Source organism: Impatiens glandulifera, chromosome 2 (assembly GCF_907164915.1).
Source record: "Impatiens glandulifera chromosome 2, dImpGla2.1, whole genome shotgun sequence".
Taxonomy (NCBI): Eukaryota; Viridiplantae; Streptophyta; class Magnoliopsida; order Ericales; family Balsaminaceae; genus Impatiens; species Impatiens glandulifera.
In genome coordinates, this window is record NC_061863.1 from 43,981,385 (window position 1) to 44,006,034 (window position 24,650).

The 24,650-nt window shown below is 31.8% G+C and overlaps 3 protein-coding genes and 1 long non-coding RNA gene across 4 annotated transcripts; 1 reads left to right on the forward strand and 3 right to left on the reverse strand.

Annotated features, from left to right (window-relative positions):
* Positions 1-13,121: 13,121 nt before the first annotated feature.
* On the reverse strand, positions 13,122-13,968 carry LOC124926829 (putative GEM-like protein 8). The gene is made up of 3 exons (XM_047467142.1): positions 13,848-13,968; positions 13,472-13,761; positions 13,122-13,380 (listed from the first exon to the last, which is right to left on the reverse strand). The coding sequence occupies exons 1-3, from the start codon at positions 13,942-13,944 to the stop codon at positions 13,180-13,182; spliced, it is 588 nt and encodes a 195-aa protein (XP_047323098.1). The 5' UTR covers positions 13,945-13,968; the 3' UTR covers positions 13,122-13,179.
* LOC124926830 lies at positions 13,726-17,218 on the forward strand. Its single transcript, XR_007098351.1, has 3 exons — positions 13,726-14,015; positions 14,482-14,552; positions 17,128-17,218. It is a non-coding gene; the product is annotated as an uncharacterized LOC124926830 (long non-coding RNA).
* On the reverse strand, positions 16,093-17,233 carry LOC124926828 (putative GEM-like protein 8). The gene is made up of 4 exons (XM_047467141.1): positions 17,098-17,233; positions 16,929-16,994; positions 16,555-16,829; positions 16,093-16,443 (listed from the first exon to the last, which is right to left on the reverse strand). The coding sequence occupies exons 1-4, from the start codon at positions 17,222-17,224 to the stop codon at positions 16,246-16,248; spliced, it is 666 nt and encodes a 221-aa protein (XP_047323097.1). The 5' UTR covers positions 17,225-17,233; the 3' UTR covers positions 16,093-16,245.
* A 1,521-nt stretch (positions 17,234-18,754) lies between these two features.
* LOC124924701 (GEM-like protein 6) lies at positions 18,755-19,687 on the reverse strand. Its single transcript, XM_047464700.1, has 3 exons — positions 19,531-19,687; positions 19,160-19,434; positions 18,755-19,043 (listed from the first exon to the last, which is right to left on the reverse strand). The coding sequence occupies exons 1-3, from the start codon at positions 19,685-19,687 to the stop codon at positions 18,846-18,848; spliced, it is 630 nt and encodes a 209-aa protein (XP_047320656.1). The 3' UTR covers positions 18,755-18,845.
* Between the last annotated feature and the right edge of the window lie 4,963 nt (positions 19,688-24,650).

The window sequence follows — 24,650 nt, forward strand, 5'->3', positions numbered from 1 at the left end:
TGATTCTTGAGAAGATGAATAAAACTATCTCTTCTGCAAATGTACTTATAGGCAGGGGCGGATCTATGTTAGCATGGAAACTTTTAGGATTGCTTACATTAGTGATGATGTGTGTTGGGTCTCTTTTTGGAAAGATTAGTGATAGCAGATTCTGCAATCATCTATTTGTTTATGATTCTCCTTGACAAGCAAGATAGACTTATTCCATCATCATTTAGCTTTATGAGCTGGAGTCTATGCTTTCAGACATGATTGATTTTCTCTTCATGCATGATGCTGAATGGAAAGAAGAGTCATTGCTTACATAAAGTGTCAATGCAAAAATATTAGAACCAATAATACTAAGTTTTTCTTTGAGAAAAATTAAAAGGGTATTTCATGAATGATAAACCTAACCTTCTTTATGTGCCATTCCATGTCATGATCAGATCAAAGGAAAATGCTAGGCTGTAAAGATGGTTTCTTTCTTTCTTTCCCTTTTGGGCTATTCTTGTAGGGGAAGGAAATCTTATGTTGAAGCCAGACAATGTCACATGATGACCCATGTCAGTCATTTCTGCCTGAAAATAAGAATTATTCAATGAATAATTGTTGCTCCTTGAACCCCAAATATATATAAAGGTAAAGTCATGAGGTTTTAAGTTCGATTCTCATGTAAATCATCGATTGAAATAGAGTTCAAGTGATAAAAATGGTAATGTCTCAAGTTCGTTCAACATTTCAATCTACTTAATTACACACTTTTATCTTTCTTACCGTCTCATTTTATGCCGTAAAAGATGTGATTGTAGATCTTTTTTTCTTTTCATAGAGTGAAAGCTGACATTTTTAAATCCTCCCAAAATCACCCCCTTTTCTAAATTTTAACTTTATGTTTGAATCATTGGTCCATCAGCACAATTTCCCACTTGCTGGGATTTTATTTTAGTTGTGAAGGTTTTAGGGCAAATTGAAGTAAATTTCAAGCAGAAGATGCTTCATATTGTTTACTCTCTTCCATGCTTCCTTTCTTTCTTGGATTCAAGCTCTGGATTCAAGAATGGTTGGATTGGTTAAGACAATTGACCATTTCAAATTGAGTTAATAAGAATATCAAGTTTTATCTCTTTGAAAATTAAATGAATTTTATCTGAAACTTGCATAGTGACAAAGGAAGGATTATCAAATAAGTTGCGAATTTAAAAATGATCTTTTCAATTTGTAAATAAGAATCAATATGATATGTTTCAAAAAATCATTTAATAAATATTTAATTAAATTGATAAATATTATATTATCAATGATAGTAAAATAGAAAAAAAAAAGTCAATTAAATGATTATAGTAAAACAAAAAAAAGAAATACAGAACTAAATTATATTATTTTAATGAAAGAATATAAATATGTCAAAGTTTATAGTATATAGACAAATATTTTATTTTATTATAGATAAATAAAGAGAAAATCACATAATTAAAAAATAATAGTAAAACAAACATAAAAGGATAGTAAAATGGACAAAAACGAAAATTATAGTTATATTGTTCTATTAGACGAGTTAAATAGGTTAAAGTTTAAAGTACATTTGATATACATTTTATCTCGTTTTGGATGTATTTATCCTATGCTCTCAGGTGAATCACGCTATCATGTGGAGCGCGCTTCATATTAGAGTACGTTTTCAATTGAAGCGTTTCACATAAAAGCTTATTATTAATTAATATATTTAATTAAACCTTATTAAATAAAAAAATTAAAACTTTATTATTATATTTATTTATTTTCTTTTAAAATTATTAATTATAGTAATACTATATTTTTTATTAAGTTTAAATTCTTATATTTAAGATAATTTTTTTTAATATATAAGATAACAATATTCAATTCTTCAATAATGTCATTAAATAAGAGTTTAAAATTCACAACATAAAAGAGAGTGAAAGAAGAATGTTCTATATATAGATCTAGTCCCTGTTACCAATCAATTAAAATTATTCTAAATATTATATTATTAAAATTGAGATCGTTTAAAAATAAATCCAAAACCCAAGCACGATCCATTCATTTTCTTGTTATGTTGTTCTCCGTTCGGTTAGTATCTTAAATTTACATTTCCCGTTCTGTTACTTCATTCATCCTCATTATTAATTCTCATCTCTTCCAAATTCACCATCTAATTATTATTTACGATTAATCTCTCTAGACCATTCATAATTTATTAATCCGAAACCTATTACACAAATCTTTGCTGAAAACAAGTTCCGTTACTCGTCGAAACTTTATGAATCTTTGTCGAAAACAAGTTTAGTAACTCGCCGAAACTTCACGAATCTTTGTAGAAACTTCACGAATCTTTGCCGAAAACAAGCTTCTTAGCTCGCGAAAATGGTACGCTTTTGAAAACTAACAAAGTTATGTTTTGTTCGTGTGAAATGTTACGTCTTCTTTGAAGAACTAACAAAGTTTTATTTTATTAATATGTAAGAAACAAACAACGACGTAATAGTATCCAACAATAACATCAACAAAAATGATGAGAGGTAACATACTCAATACTATGTTTCTAATATTTCAAATTAACAATAATAACTGCTGCAAATTGGTATCATATAATGCAAATTGGTATCATATAATACGAGCATTACATTAGAAGAGTTGTTGTAAAGTAACTCTAATATAATGTTTGTATTGCAATAGATGAGCTGTTGTAAAGCAGCTTTAATGCAATGCTCGTATTAAATTAGAGGTCTAATGTAATGAGCTGTTGCTCTCCTATAATGTAATGTGAACATTGCATTATAACTATTTTACATCAGGTTCTCTAATATAATGAGTTGTTGCTCTCCTATAATGTAATGCGAAGATTACATTTCAAATTGTAAACTCTAATGTAATATGAACATTACATTAGAACTGCTTTACAACAGCTTCTTTAATGTAATGTGATCATTGTTAGAGGAGTTATCTTAAACCAACTTTAATATAATGTTTGCATTACATTATAGTAACGGTCGTAAAACAGCTCTAATGTAATGTGTGCATTAGAGAAGCTATTTACACTAGCATGTATCCCGTGCATTTGCACGAGTAATAATATAAAAAACCGTGAAAAAATATTACGGTAAAAATGTGATAGCATTTTTAATTTTATTTTTAACCGTTTTAAGTTTATGAGCGGGTCAACCCACAATCCGACTCTCACATTACAGAACGATCTCTAAAACAATTGATACAGTTTGATTCCTCAACTCAATTAGTTTGACCTCTAGAGTTTACTTCTTTCCCATACTACGAGTGAAAGAAAAAATATAAAGACTACCATTAAAGTAGCTCAGACGAGACTTACTATCCATATGAATTATGTCGCATATCTCTATAAATATGACGAAATTCTTCCATTATTGCTAAATAATAATAATGAAATCTATAGCACAGATTCAAAAGAGAAGGATTAAAAACTATTGATAAATCACCGCGTTCATAATACTTGGTGTTGAATTTAAATTATAAAATGTTATTAACCTAGTTGGTTAAAGACTTGTACTTGTTTTGTTAGGTTGCAAGTCCGAACCATACCTATTGCATTTTTAATTTTATTTTTTAACCAATTTAAGTTTATGGGCGGGTCAACCCACAATCCGACCCAAGTATCCATTTACTCTCACATATATATCCAAATTAACCATAGCTCTCGACCCGACAATCCAAACACTTTAAAAATTGAGCATAATTATATATGTATATGTATATAGATTAGATAGTTAAAAAGTTGAACTTATATTGTTAAAATGTCCTGCGTTCATCAAATTTGGTATTGAATTTAAAATATAAAGTGTTATTAGTCTAGTTGGTTAAAATGTTATACTTGTTTTTTTAGGTTACTAGTTCGAACCATACCTATAAGATTTTTAATTTTATTTTTAACCGTTTTAAGTTTATGGGCGGGTCAACCCATAATACGACCAAAGTATCCATTTACTCTCACATATATATCCAAATTAACCACAGCTCTCGACCTGGCCATCCGGACATTTTAAAAATTAAGCATCATTATATATATAGATTAGTTAGTTAAAAAATTGAACTTATATTGTAAAATGTCCCGCGTTCATCAAATTTGGTATTGAATTTAAAATATAAAGTGTTATTAGCCTAGTTGGTTAAAATGTTATACTTGTTTTTTTAGGTTACAAGTTCGAACCATACCTATAAGATTTTTAATTTTATTTTTAACCGTTTTAAGTTTATGGGCGGGTCAACCCATAATACGACCCAAGTATCCATTTACTCTCACATATATATCCAAATTAACCATAGCTCTCGACCTGGCCATCCGGACATTTTAAAAATTAAGCATCATTATATATATAGATTAGTTAGTTAAAAAGTTGAACTTATATTGTAAAATGTCCCGCGTTCATCAAATTTGGTATTGAATTTAAAATATAAAGTGTTATTAGCCTAGTTGGTTAAAATGTTATACTTGTTTTTTTAGGTTACAAGTTCGAACCATACCTATAAGATTTTTAATTTTATTTTTAACCGTTTTAAGTTTATGGGCGGGTCAACCCACAATACGACCCAAGTATCCATTTACTCTCACATATATATTCAAATTAACCATAACTCTCGACCCGACCATCCGAACACTTTAAAAATTAAGCATCATTATATATATATATTAGTTAGTTAAAAAGTTGAACTTATATTTTTAAAATGTCCCGCGCTCATCAAATTTGGTGTTGAATTTAAAATATAAAGTGTTATTAGCCTAGTTGGTTAAAGGGTTGTACTTGTTTTGTTATGTTGCAAGTTTAAACCATACCTATAGCATTTTTTATTTTATTTTTAACCGTTTTTAGTTTATGGATGGGTCAACCACAATCCGACCCATGTATCCATTTACTCTCACATATATATCCAAATTAACCACAACTCTCGATCCGGCAATTCGGACACTTTAAAAATTAAGCATCATTATATATATATATAGATTAGTTAGTTAAAAAGTTGAGCTTATATTGTTAAATGTCTCGCGTTCATCAAATTTGATGGTGAATTTAAAATATAAAGTATTATTAGCTTAGTTGGTTAAAGGGTAATATTTGTTTTATTAGGTTGCAAGTTTGAACCATAACTATAACATTTTTAATTTTATTTTTAACCGTTTTAAGTTTATGGGCGGGTCAACCCACAATCCGACCCAAATATTCATTTACTCTCACATATATATTCAAATTAACCACAGCTCTCGACCCGGCAATTTGGACATTTTAAAAATTAAGCATCATTATATATATATATATATATATATATATATATATATTAGTTAGTTAAAAAGTAACTTATATTGTTAAAATGTAATGCATTCATCACATTTTGTGTTGAATTTAAAATATAAAATGTTATTAGTATAGTTTGTTAAAAGGTTGTTTGTTTTGTTAGGTTATAAGTTTCAAACCTATAGCATTTTTAATTTTATTTTTAATCGTTTTAAGTTTATGGCGGGTCAACCCACAATCCGACCCAACTATTCATTTACTCTCACATATATATATTCAAATTAACCACAACTCTCGACTCGACAATCCGAAAATTTTAAAATTAAGCATCATTATATATACGGACTCAGATCTGTTGTTGCAGATTTGGTGTTCCACCCTACACCACCTTCACATATATATTCAAATAATATATGTTGACTTTTTATTCTCTCTTTATTAATTTTAACTTATCCTAAGCAACATTATATATATAGATTAGAGATTTTATCCTAAGCAACATTATATATATAGATTAGAGATTATATCAGGTTGTAAATTAATCTCTCTAATGTAATGCTCTCATTAATTTGCAATCACGCTGCAACAATGAAAAAATATATATTGTTTGTCAATACTCCTATAAATGACACAACCCATAATATTGTTATAAATATTTATTATTATTATTTTTAATATTTAAATAAGTTTATAATATTTAAAAAATAATTATATATTTTAATAATATATTATAAATAGAAATATATATATATATATATATATATAATTTATATTTTTTTATTTCATTTAAATATTTCAAAATAAAATAATATTTCAAAATATTTTATTCTAAATTATTATTATTTATGTGATTTGATTGTAATTTATTTAATAAATATTTAAATAGTTATTCTTGATCAAATATATTTTATATAAATTATAATTTTATTAAAAAATATTTAAACTTTTTATTATTTAGAAATATTTTATTTAAAATTATCTTTAATTTTAACAATTATAAATAATATATAGAAATTAAAATTATTAATTTTATTAAAAAAGTCAAAATATTTTATTAATTTTATTAAAAACAATCAAAATGTTTGATTAAATTTTATTTTATAATAAAATAATTAAGTTAAAAAAATATTTAAAAATTATTATTAAAAAAATTATATAACAAAGATTTACTTGAACTTTAATTGAGAGATGAACTTAGTAAAACAACAAGATCAATCCCCACTGTTTCATTTATTTCAGTTACATTTTTGTAACATATTCTTTGCCATTTTTTTTCCTTGTAAGGATGAATGACTTTCTTTTTTTCTCCTAAACAGAGTAGAAGTTATGCAATTTTTTTTAATAAAATTTTATTTATAAAATGAAATTACTAATTTTATTAATAATAATTTCTTACATACACTAAGGATTTTGATTTTCTTTATTTTTATAATAATAATTTCGAATGATAAATATTAACTTAATTATTTTATAAAATAATGAAATTTATATATCACATAATAAATGTAAGGTAATGGGATTTTAAGATTTTGTTTGTTTGATACATTTTATTTTCTTAATATTAAATTTAATATAAAATCACAAATGACTGTTTCTTTTCAAAGTATATAAAAGTGAAAATAATATTAAATAAATTAGCTATTATATATATATATATTAAATTTTAAAATAAGTGACTGTAAGACAAAATAATAGTTGTCGCACATTATTCAAACAGACACAACTATCTGACACAAGATTGTGTGAATCTGTGATATGACCGTGGATGGTTCTCACAATTATGCAACTTTGGTTCTTATATAATTTTTATTTTTTTAATTTTCTTAACTTAAAAAAAAATATAATATTTCAGTTTAATTAGTTAATTATTTTGATTTTATTTATTTAAAAATAAATCAAAATAAATATTTTAATATTATAAATTAGAGTATAAATTTTTAGTATTTATAGAGTGCCTTTCTCGAACTGTGTTGAATACAACCAACTGATTTTTGAAAACGTTGATTTGAGTATGACATCTAAAACTATGTTATTTAATCCAATTTATAATAATAAGGTTTAGAAAGATGAAACATACATCGTGCTGACTATTGGAGTGACCTGGTGATGTTGTGTATAGTAGTTCGACGATGTGCTTCCAAGCGTTGTTGTAGGGATTTTTTTTATGCTTATCCTATCAAGGATAATTATTGAGAATCCTGTTTTACAGAACTTAACAAATTACCCGTAAAATTCATGGGGTAAGGATAATTTTAGGTATTGAAACATCAATTCCTGTCTAGCATGAATATCAACAGATTATTCATATTTTAGTAATGTATAAATTTCTAAAGGTTAACGTCATAAGATATGCTGAGAACATGAAAATTTTAGTAACGTTTCATGTGGATTACTAACAAGTAAATCTTTAGGGTGATCATAAATATATGATAATGAGACTTATCAATAAATAAGTCTTGCTGAGGAAGTTGACAAACTTTTTTATGGGTCTTGCTATCGTGTGATCATATATATATAATCATGGTATCATCAATGTTTATTGCGAAAGTTAAACAAACTTTCCATGAAGATCACTCACAAATGAGGTTGAGAACGATCGTATATAAACAATCGTGGTGCTATCAACATATAGGCTTTCGTGTCGTTGTGAATTCGGAATAGAACATTTAATAAAGAATGAAACTTTATCGGAGAATGGGACTTTATTAGAGTACCTATCGCAAAATAAGATTTCTAACTAAATAACAAACAATAAACAACTAAATCATTACAAACATGTAAATGATGTATTTATAGTATATCAATAGAAGACTAATATATTTATAGTATATGAATAAATAACAATTCGCGTGACGCACTATACAATTTGCGCCATGCAATAAACCTATAAATAATGTATTTACAGTATAACAATAGATGTATTTACAGTATATGAATAAATAAATTTACATATGGCTCTATTATTTGGTGGAATAATCTGACTGTCCAATTCTTTCACCAAAAAAGTATGTGATCTGAGGTCACATATGATACATCAAGGTTAGTAGTCAGGTACTCCACATACATAAGTGAAAAAAAAACCACAATCCCCATGTGATTTTTTTGGGGAATTTTGTGCGTGGGAGTCTATTAAATATAAAATTCGTCAAGCTCATCTTAGGATACCTGATTTTTTTCACACGAGACATTGAATTATCAAGTAGATAGGGAAACATTTCATAGAGGGGTTTTATTAAGTTGTCAAAAAATTCCCTTTAAAAAATTGTTTGATAGCAGTCGTAGACGTCGATACACCATTTTTGTAGACGCACAACGCATAGTACCCAGTGTGTATTATAGAGGTTCAGGGGAACATAAATGTCATGAACTTTATTCCATGGGAGCATATGTCTCTCATCCAAACCCCAATATTACTCCAGAAAGCTTTCATAAAAAACATAGCCTTCTAGATCTTCAGCAAACACTGCATACTGTAATGCGTACCTATAAGCGATATGACAATCCGCAATAGGGAAATGCTTCACATATATCTTTTAGAATTCAATAACTCTTCTTCTTAGTAGGAAACAGTTGACATCAATTTCCTGCACAATGGATTTTTTTGATGAATTAGACAATACGTGTGACGAATTAGATAATACACGTGACGAACTATATAATCGCATCACGAACGATAAAATTTGCGTCATGAACTATACAATTTACGTCACGAACTATACAATTCATGTCACGAATTAGACAATTAATGAACACATTCAAATGTATATATACCTCATCATTAAGCCAACTAGATCTCTTCAGCAATCTATTGAAGAAAGAAGAATATGCATTGCCTATTTTGACATCCACCAATTTTACATCTTTTTTCCAACCAATTCATCAATTGATTCAGCCGTTCATGTTTAAAATTAAGAAAAGGGCCAACCTTCACTAGATCATTGGTCTTCATCTGTTTTTCAATGGTTGGTAAAGGGAGTAAACAGCTTCGACTTCTTGATCAACCTCATTTTCTCTTATATTGGGTTGCACTCCCCTTCACTTCAATCACCTCTTTCTCCTCATCCTCCTCCTTCTTCTCATTCTTCTTCTTCTTTTCCTTCTTCTTCTCCTTCTTCTTCTCCTTTCCTTCTCCTTCTCCTTCTCATTCCCATTCCCATTCCCATTCCCATTCCCATTCCCATTCCCATTCCCATTCCCATTCCCATTCCCATTCCCATTCCCATTCCCATTCCCATTCCCATTCCCATTCCCATTCCCATTCCCATTCCCATTCCCATTCCCATTCCCATTCCCATCCCATTCCCATTCCCATTCCCATTCCCATTCCCATTCCCATTCCCATTCCCATTCCCATTCCCATTCCCATTCCCATTCCCATTCCCATTCCCATTCCCATTCCCATTCCCATTCCCATTCCCATTCCCATTCCCATTCCCATTCCCATTCCCATTCCCATTCCCATTCCCATTCCCATTCCCATTTCCATTCCCATTCCCATTCCCATTCCCATTCCCATTCTCATTTTCCTTCTCCTTCTCCTTCTCCTTCTCCTTCTCCTTCTCCTTCTCATTCTCCTTCTCCTTCTCCTTCTCCTTCTCCTTCTCCTTCTCCTTCTCCTCTTCCTTCTCTTTCTCCTTCTCCTTCTCCTTCTCCTTCTCCTTCTCCTTCTCCTTCTCCTTCTCCTTCTCCTCCTCCTCCTCCTCCTCCTCCTCCTCCTCCATGTTGACCTTCTCCTCCTCCTTTTAATGTTGCAATTACTTGATCTCCTCCTCCTCTTCATCATTCTCTTCCTCAATATTCACCTCCTCCTCGTTCTCCTCCTCCTCATTCTCTTCCTCAATCTTCTCCTCCTCCACCTCCACCTCCCCCTCCTCCTTCTCTTCCTCAATCTTCTCCTCCTCCACCTCCACCTCCACCTCCACCTCCTCATTCTCTTCCTCAATCTTCACCTCCTTCTCATTCACCTCATCCTCATTCTCTTTTTCATCCTCAATCTTTTCTTCTTCTTCTCCCATTCTCTTATCTTACTTTGTTTCTCTAGTTTTTGCTGATATTATGCCCATATATTCTTATATTGGTTGAACATCTGAATTTGGTTGAAAATCTAAAGTTGATTCTTTTTTGTGAGATTTATGTCAGTTTTTAATTCATTTACATCCTTCGCCAGTTCATCCAATTTATATCCAACAACAATATTCGTTTGGGGAGCTATTGGTGAAACTCTCAAACCAGATGTTGGAGTCATTTGATGGACATGTGTTAATGATGAGTCATTTAATGGACATGTGTTGATGATGAGTCATTTGATGGAGTCGCAGCTATAGGGATATAATGAGAATGAGAGTTGCTAAGGTTAGGGGGAGTAATTAGTATTCTCTTGGCAGGTTTGGAAGGAATTACATGAACTACATCTTCATGCTATAGTTCAAATAATATATCATAAAAATGACCTCTCATATATCTTCAAAGTCCTCCCCACCATACAATATCTTCTCATCTTCAGACACTTCCATCTTTTTGACAGCCTTGTCCTTCAGGTAAGTGAGAAGATCCAGGGTGATGTTTTCTGCTGAATTTGTACAGTAATATCCTTGGAAGAAAGGCTCATGCAACAATTCCGTCCTATTGGAAAATTTGTGGGAAAACGTTTTGATAACCTTATATATCCACACTTGGAAGGCTAGTGTATACCCATATATGTATAAACAACATCCAACGCCCCTCTTGACCCATTTTTCTTCCTCAAGACTTTTTTCTTCTTGGTCAAATATATCGACTTGTAGTGTTCCATGTCCTTGTTAAAACCCTTCAAGGTCGATCTAAATAACACATTTTCTCCCATGGAAATTGGAGGAAAGTGTCAATGTCCTCCGCATGTCCTCCACCATGTGGAGGATTTTGATATTTACAATTCTCCTTGGTTAAGGGAGAAGAGATACTGGCAAACTAGGAATACCATCCCCATCTTCCATACATATTCCTTATTAGAGAATATCAAAAATCTTGACTCAAGGTCTGCAATTTTAACAGTCATATTACTCTTAAAATATTTAATCGCCAAAGATGGACATTCTTCATCTTCATTGAAGATGTTTTCCACTACGAGAAATCTACTAAAGTTGAGGCCTTTCACCATGACATACTCTTTCATATTCCTTCACCAAAGCACAACTTCTCTCTGTTCACGAGTAACTTGATCTCCTTAGAGTTTGAGCAGTTTTCCCAAGGAGCATGGACTATTGTTCTTGAGAACAGCACGCCCAAAGCTTTGAATAAATATCGGAATTGGATTTTCAGAGCTCTATCCATTAGATCAATTGCAACAAATTTCTGGGCAATTTTTGTCAAATTGGATTTCCATGAAACCCTACCAGAAAACTGCTCAGTCATGGTTTTGGTTGACGCCAACTTAAAAAAAGAAGAACATTATGTTAGAATAAGTCGTGAAGAAATGAAAAATCATTACGAACATTACAGTAAGTAAGTAATGATCGTGACGAACATTACAATAAATAAGTAAAGATCGTGACGAATAAAGTAAAGATCGTGACGATCATTGCAGTAAAAATTATTACTGTAATGTTCGTCACGATCTCTACTGTAATTGTCACGATCTTTACTTATTTACTGTAATATTCGTCACGATCTTGTAATATCCATCATAATACATACATGATTTAATAAGAAAACTTCATTTTTAGAGAAATAATGTTGAAACATAAGATTTGTCACTATTTTATGATCTAATCATGATCATAAACCATAATATTATATAATACAGCTTAACATAAACAACAGTACTACAGTTTCAATTTTTGATACACCAGAATAAAAAACTATGAACTATTCAACTAATGATAAACAAATAAAGTCTCATACATACATACATGTGACAATAAATGAGATCAAGGTTATATAAATCGTGACAAGGTTTGACGAAAAAACTCTTATTCACTTTAATAATTAAGACGATGCTTGAAGGAAGGAACGACGAGATGAACTTTAAAGTTAGAGACGGAGACGACGAGAGATGAAATCTTCATAGGAACAACAATATGTTAGAATAAGTAGTGAAAAAAATGAAAAATTGTGACGAGGTTATATAAATCATAAACCCTAAATTCACTTGAATAATAAAGACGAGGTTTGAAGGAACGACAATACGAGTTTTGACGGATGAGTCGAGACGGTGATGATGAGTAGCTAGAGACGGAGACGACGAGATGATGAGACAGAGAGATGAAATTTTCAAAGTGTGGACAGAGTTTTTCGTCATGATCGCCTATTAAATTTAAATGAAATGGGTAAGTTTCTCGTAAGGCACTTATATATTAGAGTTTGACGCGTGCAGACACACACTCTATACATATTTCTCGTGACGATAAATATATATTTCGCGTCACTCACATGACAATTGGACATTTAGCAAACATTATCAACCTTTTAATTATTTTTCTGATTTAACCTATTATTATGGGAAATTTGATGAAATGGCCCCATAACATGCTAAAATCCAAAAATGGACGCCGCCTGTTAATGTTGGCAAAAAGGACCCTTTTGCCCTGCGAAATGTCAGAACTACCCTTCGGGCGCCACATTTTACGCTCATTGACGAGAATTGTCATTCACGCGATTTCATCTAAATCGCGTAAGTTGATTAACACGTTTTAAATGAAACGCGTGAATGACAATTCCCGTTTTTCAATTAACGAGAATTCATCTCCACATCAGTTAGCAAAGAACATGCGGCAATCTAAGAAGGTCATTTTGTCAAAATTTCGCATTAGTTTTCACATGTATTAATTTTTATTAAAAGTGTGATTATTGATTTAATCAATAAAAAAAAGGTTATATACACAATCAATACAAGCATATAGCAAAACAGAGGTACGAAAATCTTGATTTAAATTATATGCTTTCACATTACATTGCAGTTTTTTGATATTTTAGATTCGGAGATTTCCTTTTGAAGATTCATATAAGTTCTTCGATAATTTGAGAAACCCAAAAACCAGAAATCAAAATTATCCACCGTCACAATCTCGATGTATTTCTCATTAGGTCTTGTGATGTTCTTGTTTTCAATGGCCTTGCTTATTTTTGCTAGAGGTATCGTCACCTGCATATAATATAGTATGCGTCAGTTCAAACACGTTGAAAAGACGTGGAAACCTTGAATCAGAAAAGGGTTTGGTTAAAGAAGATCTCACCTTGTAATGTGCTCTAACAAACTGTCCGTTTTGAGAGCATAATTTGATACATCTTTCGCTTAGGAATGCAATCTTTTCGGAAGAGATGAAGAGAAGACCCGCGATGGGACCTGCTGTTGTAGATAAATAACATTGGGAAGCAGTTACAAGCATCTCTCCTTGTCTGACTTGGAAATTTCTTTTGAATACTTTCTCCAATCCACCATTTTGAAGAATTGTAGCTCCCAAGCTCAATTTTCTCTTCACTGCTGTTGACAAGTTAAACCCAAGTTCTTTCAAACCCACTTGAGCTGCGCGTCATCAAAGAAGTCATGGTTAAAGTTTGAACAGTTGAAAACAAAATTAATGCTTATTGAGAAGAAGGTTGAACACTTACTGTGTTTCCACTCGATTGCATTGAAAGAACGACTAAAACCTTTCTCCAATGTGGTCAATGGGTTTCTGTAAAATTGTTGTTGAGAAAGGATATTCATGTTTAGAAGATTGAGACTGATCAAGATGAGAAGATGAATGAGACCAATTCTTCTGCAAATGTACTTATAAGGTCAGTTGAATGGAAATAGGATTGCTGGGTCAAGATTGTAAAGGTTGTTTGGCTGAGGTGGTGGTGTGTTTTGGGTCTCTTTTTGGAAAGATTAGTGATCCCAGATTCTGCCATCATCTATTTGTTTATAATTCTCTTTAACAAGCAAGATAGACTTATTTCATCATCATTTAGCTTTATGAGCTGGAATTTATGCTTTCTGAAATGATGGGTTTTCTCTTCAAGCATGAAGCTGAATGGAAAGAAGCGTCATTGCTTACAAAAAAGTGTCCATGCAAATATATTATAGACCAATAACAAGTTTTCTTTGAGAAAAAAGAAAAGGGTAGTTCATGAATGATAAGCCTAACAACCTTCATTGTGTGCCATTCCATGTCATTATCATATCAGATCAGATCAAAGGAAAATGCTAGACTGTAAAGATGGTTTCTTTATTTATTTCTTTCTCTTTTGGCTATTCTTGTAGGGCAAAGAAATCTGGTGTTGAAGCTCGACAACTCCACAGGGGAAGCCAGACAATGCCACATGATGACCCATGTTAGTCGGCTTATATTTTTTATGTAACTATCTGCCTGAAAATAAAAATGATTTAATAAATTCAACTGTCTTCAAAACAGTTGCTCCCCAAAACCAAATATATAGCAGATGTACTAGTTGTCGCACTGCAGTAAAAAACATCATTCTATAAAACAACAACAATCATTTTGAAGTAGAATTTTAAGATCTGGATAGGAAGAAAAAGAGTTTTGATAAATCTCAGTTCATGAAATAACAAATTGCAATCCAGTTGATTACATACCTTTATAACCTTTCTTACCGCGTCATTTTGAGCTGTGAAAGGTGAGAAAAGCATCAAAACTTCCCAAAATGTCTATCTTTCAGGCCTTCTTTTCCAACATGGAAGAGGAATTGGCAAAATCACTACCTTTCTAACATTATGTCTGCATAATTGCCCCATCAAATTTCCCTCTTGCTGGGATTCTATTTGTAGGACAAATTGAAGTGAATATTCTGACAGAAGATGCTTAATGTTTTACCCTCTTCCATTCTTTCTTAATTTATTTTCTTCAAGCTCTGGATCAAGTATTGTGGAATTGGTTAGGAATCACTGACCCTTTGAAATTGAGTTAATAAGAATACCAAGTTTGACATCTTTGATAATTAAATAAAATTTATCTTGAATATGAAAATCGACCCAACATGTGTTTTTCTTCGGGTAGATGTAGTATTTTACCATATGGTAAGTCTTTACTCACGAGGTGCTTAATGTGAGCAAATGTTGGCATTTTTTTCTTACGAAAAGATTTGGGCACGGCCCATTTGTCAAATAATTGTGGGATTGTAAATAGGATAACAGATTAAGTATGTAGCCTGCAAACACATTTAACCAGGCGCATAATTTATCGTCTGACGGGCTCGAATCCAAGATATTAGGGTTAGTATCCACCTCTTATTGCCGCTAGGCTAGAAGTGGGGATAATAGTGGGATTGTATTCTCAGCCCTAGTCGGGTTATGCCAAAGTCAATCGACGGATTTTGGTAAGTTTGAACCGATTGTAATAAGGGAGATTCGCCTTAAAAAGAATTGGTTTACCATCCCTATAATGTGGTGAATTTTATGTAATGAAAGGAACATGAGATCTTTCGGGATAACTGACATTTTTTTTTTCCTTTCAAAACAAATAGGCCTATTCCTAAACTTCCTTTGCCTTCCCAAGAATTTACTCAAAATGATTGGAGGATGACTTGCTTTCTCAAAAACACTTGTTAATGTTTGTTTATCTAGAAAATTATTTTGTAATTTATTTTCCATGTTATAGTATTTTCCTTTTAACTACAGCCACTTTGGTGATGTTTAAATCATCCAAAATATATGAAATTCTCTTTCTCTGCAAATTTCTACAAAGATCAATTTCATAAATTTCTTCACTTCCATTGACAGGTATCTGCAATCTTATCAGTGAGTGATATTATATGATTGATGGTTTTAGAGATCTTATAATGTTGGAACTTTACTTTATTGAATTTTATTTTTTGGAAGCAGATAAAAGTTGAAAGTTCATATGTATTCTGTGTATAAATTTGTTCATTAGAATTCTTATCACAGTTAATGATAGTCATTTACAAAAATAAAGAGAAATTTCATTTCCATTGATTTGTTACTGTACACTATAGTCCTTTGGACAAGAAGAGGATTGTCAAAGTAAAATGTTCTTCTGATCACTACTTCTTAGTGAGTAGAAAGTTCAAAGTATTGAGGTAGAGAAATAGCTTGTATAATGTATTTGTAAGTATTTTGATAATTGAGAAATCCCATGAACCAAAAATCAATGTTATCCACAGTAGCAAGTTCAATGTACTTCTGTGAAGGCCTCTCCGAGTTTTGGCTCACGACTGCGCCTTTTATCTTTCCTAGTGGTATCGATATCTGCATAAGATAGGAATCATTTGACCATTAAGTACTTCAGAAAGATCATAAATATGATTTTTTACTAAAATGACTGTTTTGTTTCAAAGAATTAAAGTCTGTAAGTGTTACCTTATAATGGGCTCTGGCTGACATTCCATTTGGGGACTGGAGTTTGATAGATCTTTCACTACAGAAGGCAATCCTGTTAGTTGTGATGAAAAGAAGACCGGCTATGGGACCAGCTGTTGTGGAGATATAACACTGAGAAGCCTTTAAGATCTTTTCTCCATTTTCAACACTAAATTTATGCTTGAAAACCTTCTCCACTCCACCATTTTTTAGGATTTTGGCTCCTAAGCCCAACTTCCCCTTTACTATTGCACTGATATTAGATCCTAGTTTTACTGCAAGCAAGAATTTCATTAGAAAACAAATCATGATTTATTTAATGAATATTATTTGCTTTAGAATAATGAAGGAATTGTTTGGGGAAAAGTATCTACCATGCTTTAGAATGTTATTTGCTGCATTAATTGCTCTCTCTGTCGGTCTTCTCTTTTTATTTATTACTGCATTCAAATAAAAGAAACATTAAGAAAATGAAAAATTGAAAAAAATATAATAATCCTCAAATTCTTAAAATATAATAGTAAAATGGGGAGTAAAACTTACTCTGATTGAACTTCAATGATCCATTGACAGGAAAAGATATATGATTATGGAGACCATGATCAAGCAAGAGTCTGTTTGATCTGGTGGGAATTCCAATAAAATGCTCAACGGGCTGCAGATTTTTCATGTTCAAAGGAATTCTTGCGGCGGGTGCTTCAAAACAATTTAAATGGCAGATATTTATAAAGGTTAGGGGAGGGAGGAGAATGGAAGCACAATTGGTTTAAAGCTTTCAGTTGTTTGATGACTCATGTTTGCCTCATCCACATGAATAAAAGTGTCCTCTCAAGTTAGCTTTAGATTAGATAATGCTTGCTTTTTTGTTTGTCTGTGTATCCTTCCATATTTTAATCTAAGTAAAGCCAGCTTACTAGACTTTTAGCCCTTCAGCTAGTTAATTAGTTAGAAATCTGGTGTACTGAAACTTAATATTGGAAGTAAAAAGTGGTTGGCTGAATGGGTGATGGGGATCTTGAACATTTAATCCAGAAAAGTAACAAAACACATGGGATAATATTTTGCTGATTGGATAAGTTTTGTGTATAATAACTTTTTGAGGTGGCACTATGTCTTTATGGTTTAAAAGCAGGAAGTAAAAATAATTAAATAAATAATTCAACTTCAACCAAAGTTGAAAGTTCAATTAGTATTTGGGGATCTTGAAATAAAGATTTAAGGTCTCAACTTGACTTTGGATTTATTTACTTTTTTTACATTACCATGTCTTTTTAACCAGGCCAGTATTCCTGCTAGCACAATAATCCAAATGATCTTTCACTTTAATTTGGTGCTTTTAATGTGTATCAAAATTAAACTGGGATCCTTGAAGTCTCTTCAGACTGAGATACCTTGATGAGTGTTTTATTCTTTTAGAAAAAGGTTCAACGTTGTATCCAACCAATGTGATTTTTTACAAGAATGGGGGAAGAAAAGACAGGAAAACAAAGAAAAAAAAATACAGTTATTAGATTTCAATCAGGATAAAGAAATCTCATCCTTTGCAAATTTCCATTTTCTTGATGGAAGAGAACGTGTGTAGGAAGAAGCCCTTCATCCTATCTTTTCCGGTACGTTTTCCTTGGAATGTTCTTTTGTTCCACCCATTGCTGTAATAGATGGGATTGTATGCCAAAAAACATGACATCTAGTTTAATCATCCCAAGATGTCCATTTTCAGGCCTCTTTTTTTTTTTTTTTTTTAACTCTGGAAGGAGTAGTAGGATTGTAAAAATTACCCCATACCTTTCTCTGAATTTGGCTTGGGGATCAGCTTTTAGTGTCAAAATTTTCATTATTGTTTTTTCTTCTTATCTGTAATCTGGATTTATGAGTTGTTGAATTGGTTAAATATCATTTTTTCCATTTTGGATTCTTGTTTTTTCAGACTAGGGTTTATTTCATGGAAAGGGATCAAGGTGGTTTCACTAGGAATCAAACTTGAGACCTTAACCTCTCAAGTTCTAAGTGAGTCTTTTTGGATTCATTAAACTTACTAATTTCAAGCATTGAAAGTATTGAGTTTCACCCATAATATTACAAGATTTAACTGTTGTACTTCATAATGAATGAAGATTTCAAATTGAAAGCATTGAAAGAATTTAATTTGTCTTAACTTTTCATTAGAATTCTTATCATTAGTTAATGATAAGATTTTTACCAAGATGCACATATAAACTTTCTTGGTACTGTACATTATAGTCTTGTTTATGAGAAGAAAAAATCTACAACTAAAAATGATCTTCTGATCATCACTTCTGGGTGAGTTGAAAGAATTGAGGTAGAGAAATAGCTTTTAGAATGCAAGTGTAGGTTTTCTGATAATTGAGAAATCCCATAAACCAGAAATCAAAGTTATCCACAGTAGCAAGTTCAATGTACTTCTGCGATGTCCTCTTCTCGTTTTGGCTCAAGATCGTGCCCCTTATCTTCCCCAAAGGTATCGATAACTGCATCAGATAGGAAGAATGATAGACCATTAGTACTTCCAACTTTTTCCAAGAAAAATGTAGGGAATTATAGTAAAATGATTTATTTTTTAGAGGATTGAAGTTTGTAAGCTTACCTTATAATGGGCTCTGGCTGACATTCCACTTGAGGACTGGAGTTTAAGGGATCTTTCACTATAAAAGGCAATTCTGTGAGTTGTGATGAATAGCAAACCAGCTATTGGACCGACAGTTGTGGATATATAACATTGAGAAGCCTTCAAGATCTTCTCTCCATTTCCTACATTGAACTTTTGCTTGAAGATCTTACCGACTCCACCATTTTGGATAATTTTGGCTCCTAAGCTCAACTTCCCCTTCAATATTGTGGTGATATTGGATCCTAGTTTTACTGTAAATACATACATCAACCAAAATACATAAGCTTTGATTAATTTTGTTGTCATGAATAAATATATGAGAATTCTTGAGGATAAAAAGTATTTACCATGCTCTAGAATGCTATTTGCTTCCTTTTCTGCTGGTCTTTTCGTTCTATTTATCACTGCATATATATGATTCTGTCTACCATGATCAAGCAAAAGCCTGTTTGAGCTAATAATGGGAAATCCAGTGAAATTCTCAACAGTTTTCAAATTCTTCATGCTTAACAAATCTCTTTGATTTGAATTAAGTTTTGGAATGATCAATGGACTTTTTGCAGTGGGTAATTCGAATCAATGTAATTGGCACTAATTTATAAGGCTTTCAAAGATTTGTAAAAGTTGTTTCAGTTGATTCAAATCTTTCAGTTGTTTGATGACTCATTTTTGCCTCATCCACATGAATAAAAGTGTCATCTCAAGTTGGCTTTAGATTAGATAATGGATGTATTATTAAATATTTGTGTGCCCTTTCATATTTTCCAAAACTAGGGAAGGCAACATAACTTTATAAGGTCAGTTGAATGGAAACTTTTAGTATTGCTGAGTCAACAACTGTAAAGATCGGTTTCTGAAATTGAAAAGGTTGTTTGGCTGAGGTGTTGGTGTGTTTTAGGTCTCTTTTTAGAAAGATTAGTGATCCCAGATTCTGCCATCATCTATTTGTTTATAATTCTCCTTAACAAGCAAGATAGATTTATTTCATCATCATTTAGCTTTATGAGCTGGAATTTATGCTTTCTGAAATGATGGATTTTCTCTTCAAGCATGAAGCTGAATGGAAAGAAGCGTCATTGCTTACAAAAAAAAGTGTCCATGCAAAAATATTAGACCAATAACAAGTTTTCTTAGAGAAAAAATAAAAGGGTAGTTCATGAATGATAAGCCTAACAACCTTCATTTTGTGCCATTCCATGTCATGATCAGATCAAAGGAAAATTCTACACTGTAAAGGTGGTTTCTTTATTTATTTCTTTCTCTTTTGGCTATTCTTGTAGAGGATGGAAATCTGATGTTGAAGCTCGTCATCTCCATACGGGAAGCCAGACAATGCCACATGATGACCCATGTCAGTCAGCATACTTTTTATGTCACTTTCTGCCTGAAAATAAAAATGATTTAATAAACTCAACCGTCTTCCAAACTGTCGCTCCACGAACTATATAAACCGACTTACTAGTTGTCCCACTCCAGTAAAAACATCATTCGCTTAAACAACAAACATCATTTTTTGACAGTTAACTCTAAACTTAATGGGAGATCTTGAAGTAGAATTTTAAGATCTGGATAGGAAGAAAAAGAGTTTTGATAAATCTTAGTTCCTGAAAGAACAAATTGCAGTCCAGTTGATTTTACATATCTTTATAACCTTTCTTATCTCGTCTTTTTGAGTTGTAAAAGGTGAGAAAAGCCTAAAACCTTGCCAAAATGTCTATCTTTCGGGTATTCTTTTTCCAACATTGAAGAAGAATAGGAAAAATTACCGCCTTTCTAACTTTATGTCTGCATTATTGCCCCCATCAAATTTCCCTCTTGTTGGGATTCTATTTTAAGGACAAGTTGGAGTGAATCTTCTGGCAGAAGATGCTCAATTTTTACTCTCCTCCATTCTTTCTTAATTTATTTTCCTCAAGCTCTAAATTCAAGAATTGTGGAATCGTTAGAAACTACTGACCTTTTGAAATCTATAATTTCTAGAGGTAGTGTTTTACCATGTGGCATTCTTTACTCACAATGTGCTTATTGTGAGTAAATGTTGGCAATTCCAGTAGAAGAAAACGCTAAAATGTCTATATTCAATTTTAAAAGTTCAATTAAATATTGACTTTTTGTTTTGGTTAAACCTCGTCCGTGTTCAAATTAATTTCGATTGTCTTTTCTGCTGAAGATATTTCGTTTTCATTTTTAAAAAAATGTTTAATTTCGAACGTCATTTCTGAATTAAAAAATGAATCGTTTAAGTAGATTGAGTCTCACCGCAATAATTATTACAAGGAGAGAAAATGTGAATAATTATTAAAAAGGGAGAAGAGTTTGAAACAGAATCATTAGACGAGAGAGGAGGATATAATTTTTTTAGCAAAATTACGGATCTTCTTAGAAATCAAAACATGTAACAAATCAATTTCCAAATCGTCTATGACGAACAACAGATTTACCAAGAACTGAAATAACATAAAATAAATGACAACACAATATACGTGATTCGGTCAAAATCGACCTACGTCCACGGGAGGGATAAGTTTCACTAAATCAAACAAATGTCAATAGTAAAAACTTAAATGTCTTGCTCTCAAATGAAAGAAGTGATTACACTAGAAATGATTGAAATCCTCCACAATTAAAAGCTCCCCAACCTCTCACTCTAGATCAGCCAAAGAACAAGAAGAAGTAGAAAAACCCTAGATCTGTTCACTCTCTCTCAACCTTACTGTATTATGAGGAAAATACTCCAAAAAAACATTTTTATACTCTAACCCGTTTTCATAATAGAAAACCCTGACCCGTTTACTCGGAATTTAAAACCCGTCCGCAATGGCAAGGAACACCTCAACAATTAAATGAGGGAGGAGGATATAATTTTTTAGTGAATGTGTGAAATATTTTTTTCTACTAATACTTTATGTGTCCGTGTCTCACGTGTAGCGCAAACTGTCCTCTTTAGTAGGGATCTACAATGCTATTCGAACTTGAATCGATTTTTATTATATATATGTATTTGAATTTGATCGAGTACCATAATTTATACTCAAACTCGGCTCGAATTTTAAATTTTATTACATTAAATTATATATTTTATTCAAAATCGATTTACTCTTTTGACTGGAATGTTTTATTACATTAAATTATATATTTTATTCAAAATCGATTTACTCTTTTGACTGGAATGTGGAAGATCGAGCATGTGTAAGATCAATTTGCTCATTTTATTATAAGTGAAAGAAGAAAAATGAGGAAAGGATGAATTCAAAGCTGATGCTCACATAGAGACAAAGATATTTAGTATTTCTATTATATATAATATAATATAATTGTATTATTATATATATTATAAATGTAAATATTTATATAACAAATATAAATTTTGAATTCAAACTCGATTGCAAAATCGAGTTACTCAAACTCGATTCGGGCTCAGTCAAACTGAGTTCAAGTCAAACTTTGATCGAGCTATTCACGAAATTAACCCTTAAGGATGGATGAATTAATGTAAGTGTGTGAACCTATAAACATTTCAATACAAGTTTCACTATCATATCATTTGTCAACAATATTTTATTATCAAAACATTTTGTATTTAATATTTTAAGTAATTTATTTTATTATATAAAAATATTGAAAATCAATTTTGTTAGTCCTCTCCTCTCAGCTCTAAAGATTTCTGGTGGGAATTTTTCGGTGATTTTCCGATGACGAATTCTTGAAATTCTTCTTTTAGAACATGCACATCATTTTACTCAGTAATAATAACAAATCAGAAATTCAATCGCATCACCGGAAAAGCAAGAAACATCGTTCGTCGATTGAAACACGATTGACACAGTTGGCACAACACAATCGACGACACGATCAGCACGGTTGGCACAGCACAATCGACGGCACGATCGGTATGAACGACACGATCAACACGATCGGCACGAACGAAACGATTCGCGAAGTAAGTGCCGATACCCTAACCAGAATTTTGTTGGTAGCTTTTCTAGATGATTATTTCCTAATTGCGAGCGCCGATGTGTTCTCTAATCTTTGGTGTTCTTGGAAGATTGCCTTTCGAAACGATTTTGTCACTAAATCGTTAGGGTTTCTAAATTGCCCTATTTTCGCATTTACTCTGCTTTATTAATTTGTTATGCTCTTCAACTATGGGGAAAAAAGTAATAAAGTAAAGAAAGTCAAAGAGTTTGTTATGGAAGGTCTCAAGGAGATTGCTGAAGAGGTCATTCAAGAAAAACAAGACAAAAGAAAAGGAAAATCAAATGTTGTGAAAAATTCTGAAGACAATAATGTAGGAAAGCAAGGGGAAGAACGTTTTTGAAGAAAATAATGCAGGAAAGCAAGGAAAGAAGGAAGAAGTCTTGAAGTTTGGATACAATGAGAGAGCCAATCTGTTTGGCCTCTCAAAAACCAGATCACCAAGCTTCTGATGCATTCTAAAAAAAGAAAGATTGTTCTTAATAAGGAGAAAGTTCAACATATAACAATTCAACTTAATATTCATTATCTTCAGGACTGAAATTTTCTCAAAGAAGAAAGAATATGAAGAGATAGTAAACTAGTCAGTGTCTATAATGAGGGAGCTGATGAAAGACACTAAATCGAAGACCTATACTATCAGGAGCAACTCTACATGGAAAGTAAATTAGATATGGAATAAAAATACAGGAAAGAAATCTGAAGACCATGCATACAAAAGGAAAATCTTTTTGGGCATGTTATGACAAAAATGGAGGTACTTAATTCTCCTTTTGAATTTAAACTTCCTAATAAAGTAAAAGAAAATTGCATAAGGGAATGGGAAAATGTGGTGATAGGGAATTATATTGGAAAAAACAGAGTATTATTCCTGATCACTAAAGAAGCTTTAATGAAATAATGGAAGGAAAATGGGCTGGAGAAGATCTCTGTAAATATTCATGATTTCTATTTCCTTCAATTCAAGAATGGGTCAAATTTGGATGAAATTCTGTGTTGGGTCAAAATATTTTGACTAAGTGTCAAAGTAGTTTGACTATTAGAATTTTGATGATGAATGTCTATTAAACTCAATGTATGCCGTCTAATTGTTTTTGGTGCAAGTGTATCGAAAACAGGTTACATTAGACTTAGTCTTAATGAGGTTCATTAGACTAATTTGACATTAGATGCATTGAGTTATACGTGCAGTCTAACTAGCGGAGTTAGACATGCAGTCTAACTAGAGGAGTTAGACGTGCAGTCTAACTAGAGGAGTTAGACGTGCAGTCTAACTAGAGGAGTTAGACGTGCAGTCTAACTAGCGGAGTTAGACATGTAGTCTAACTAGCAGAGTTAGACGTGAAGTCTAACTCCTTCAGATTAGTCTGAAGTGAATTGTAAATAGACGTGAGGTTTAATCCCATTAGACCAGGTGGTCTAATGGATGCTGCTATTAGACGGGGGCGTCTAATTTCATTAGACGAGGTCATCTAAGTGAAATACGTCTAAT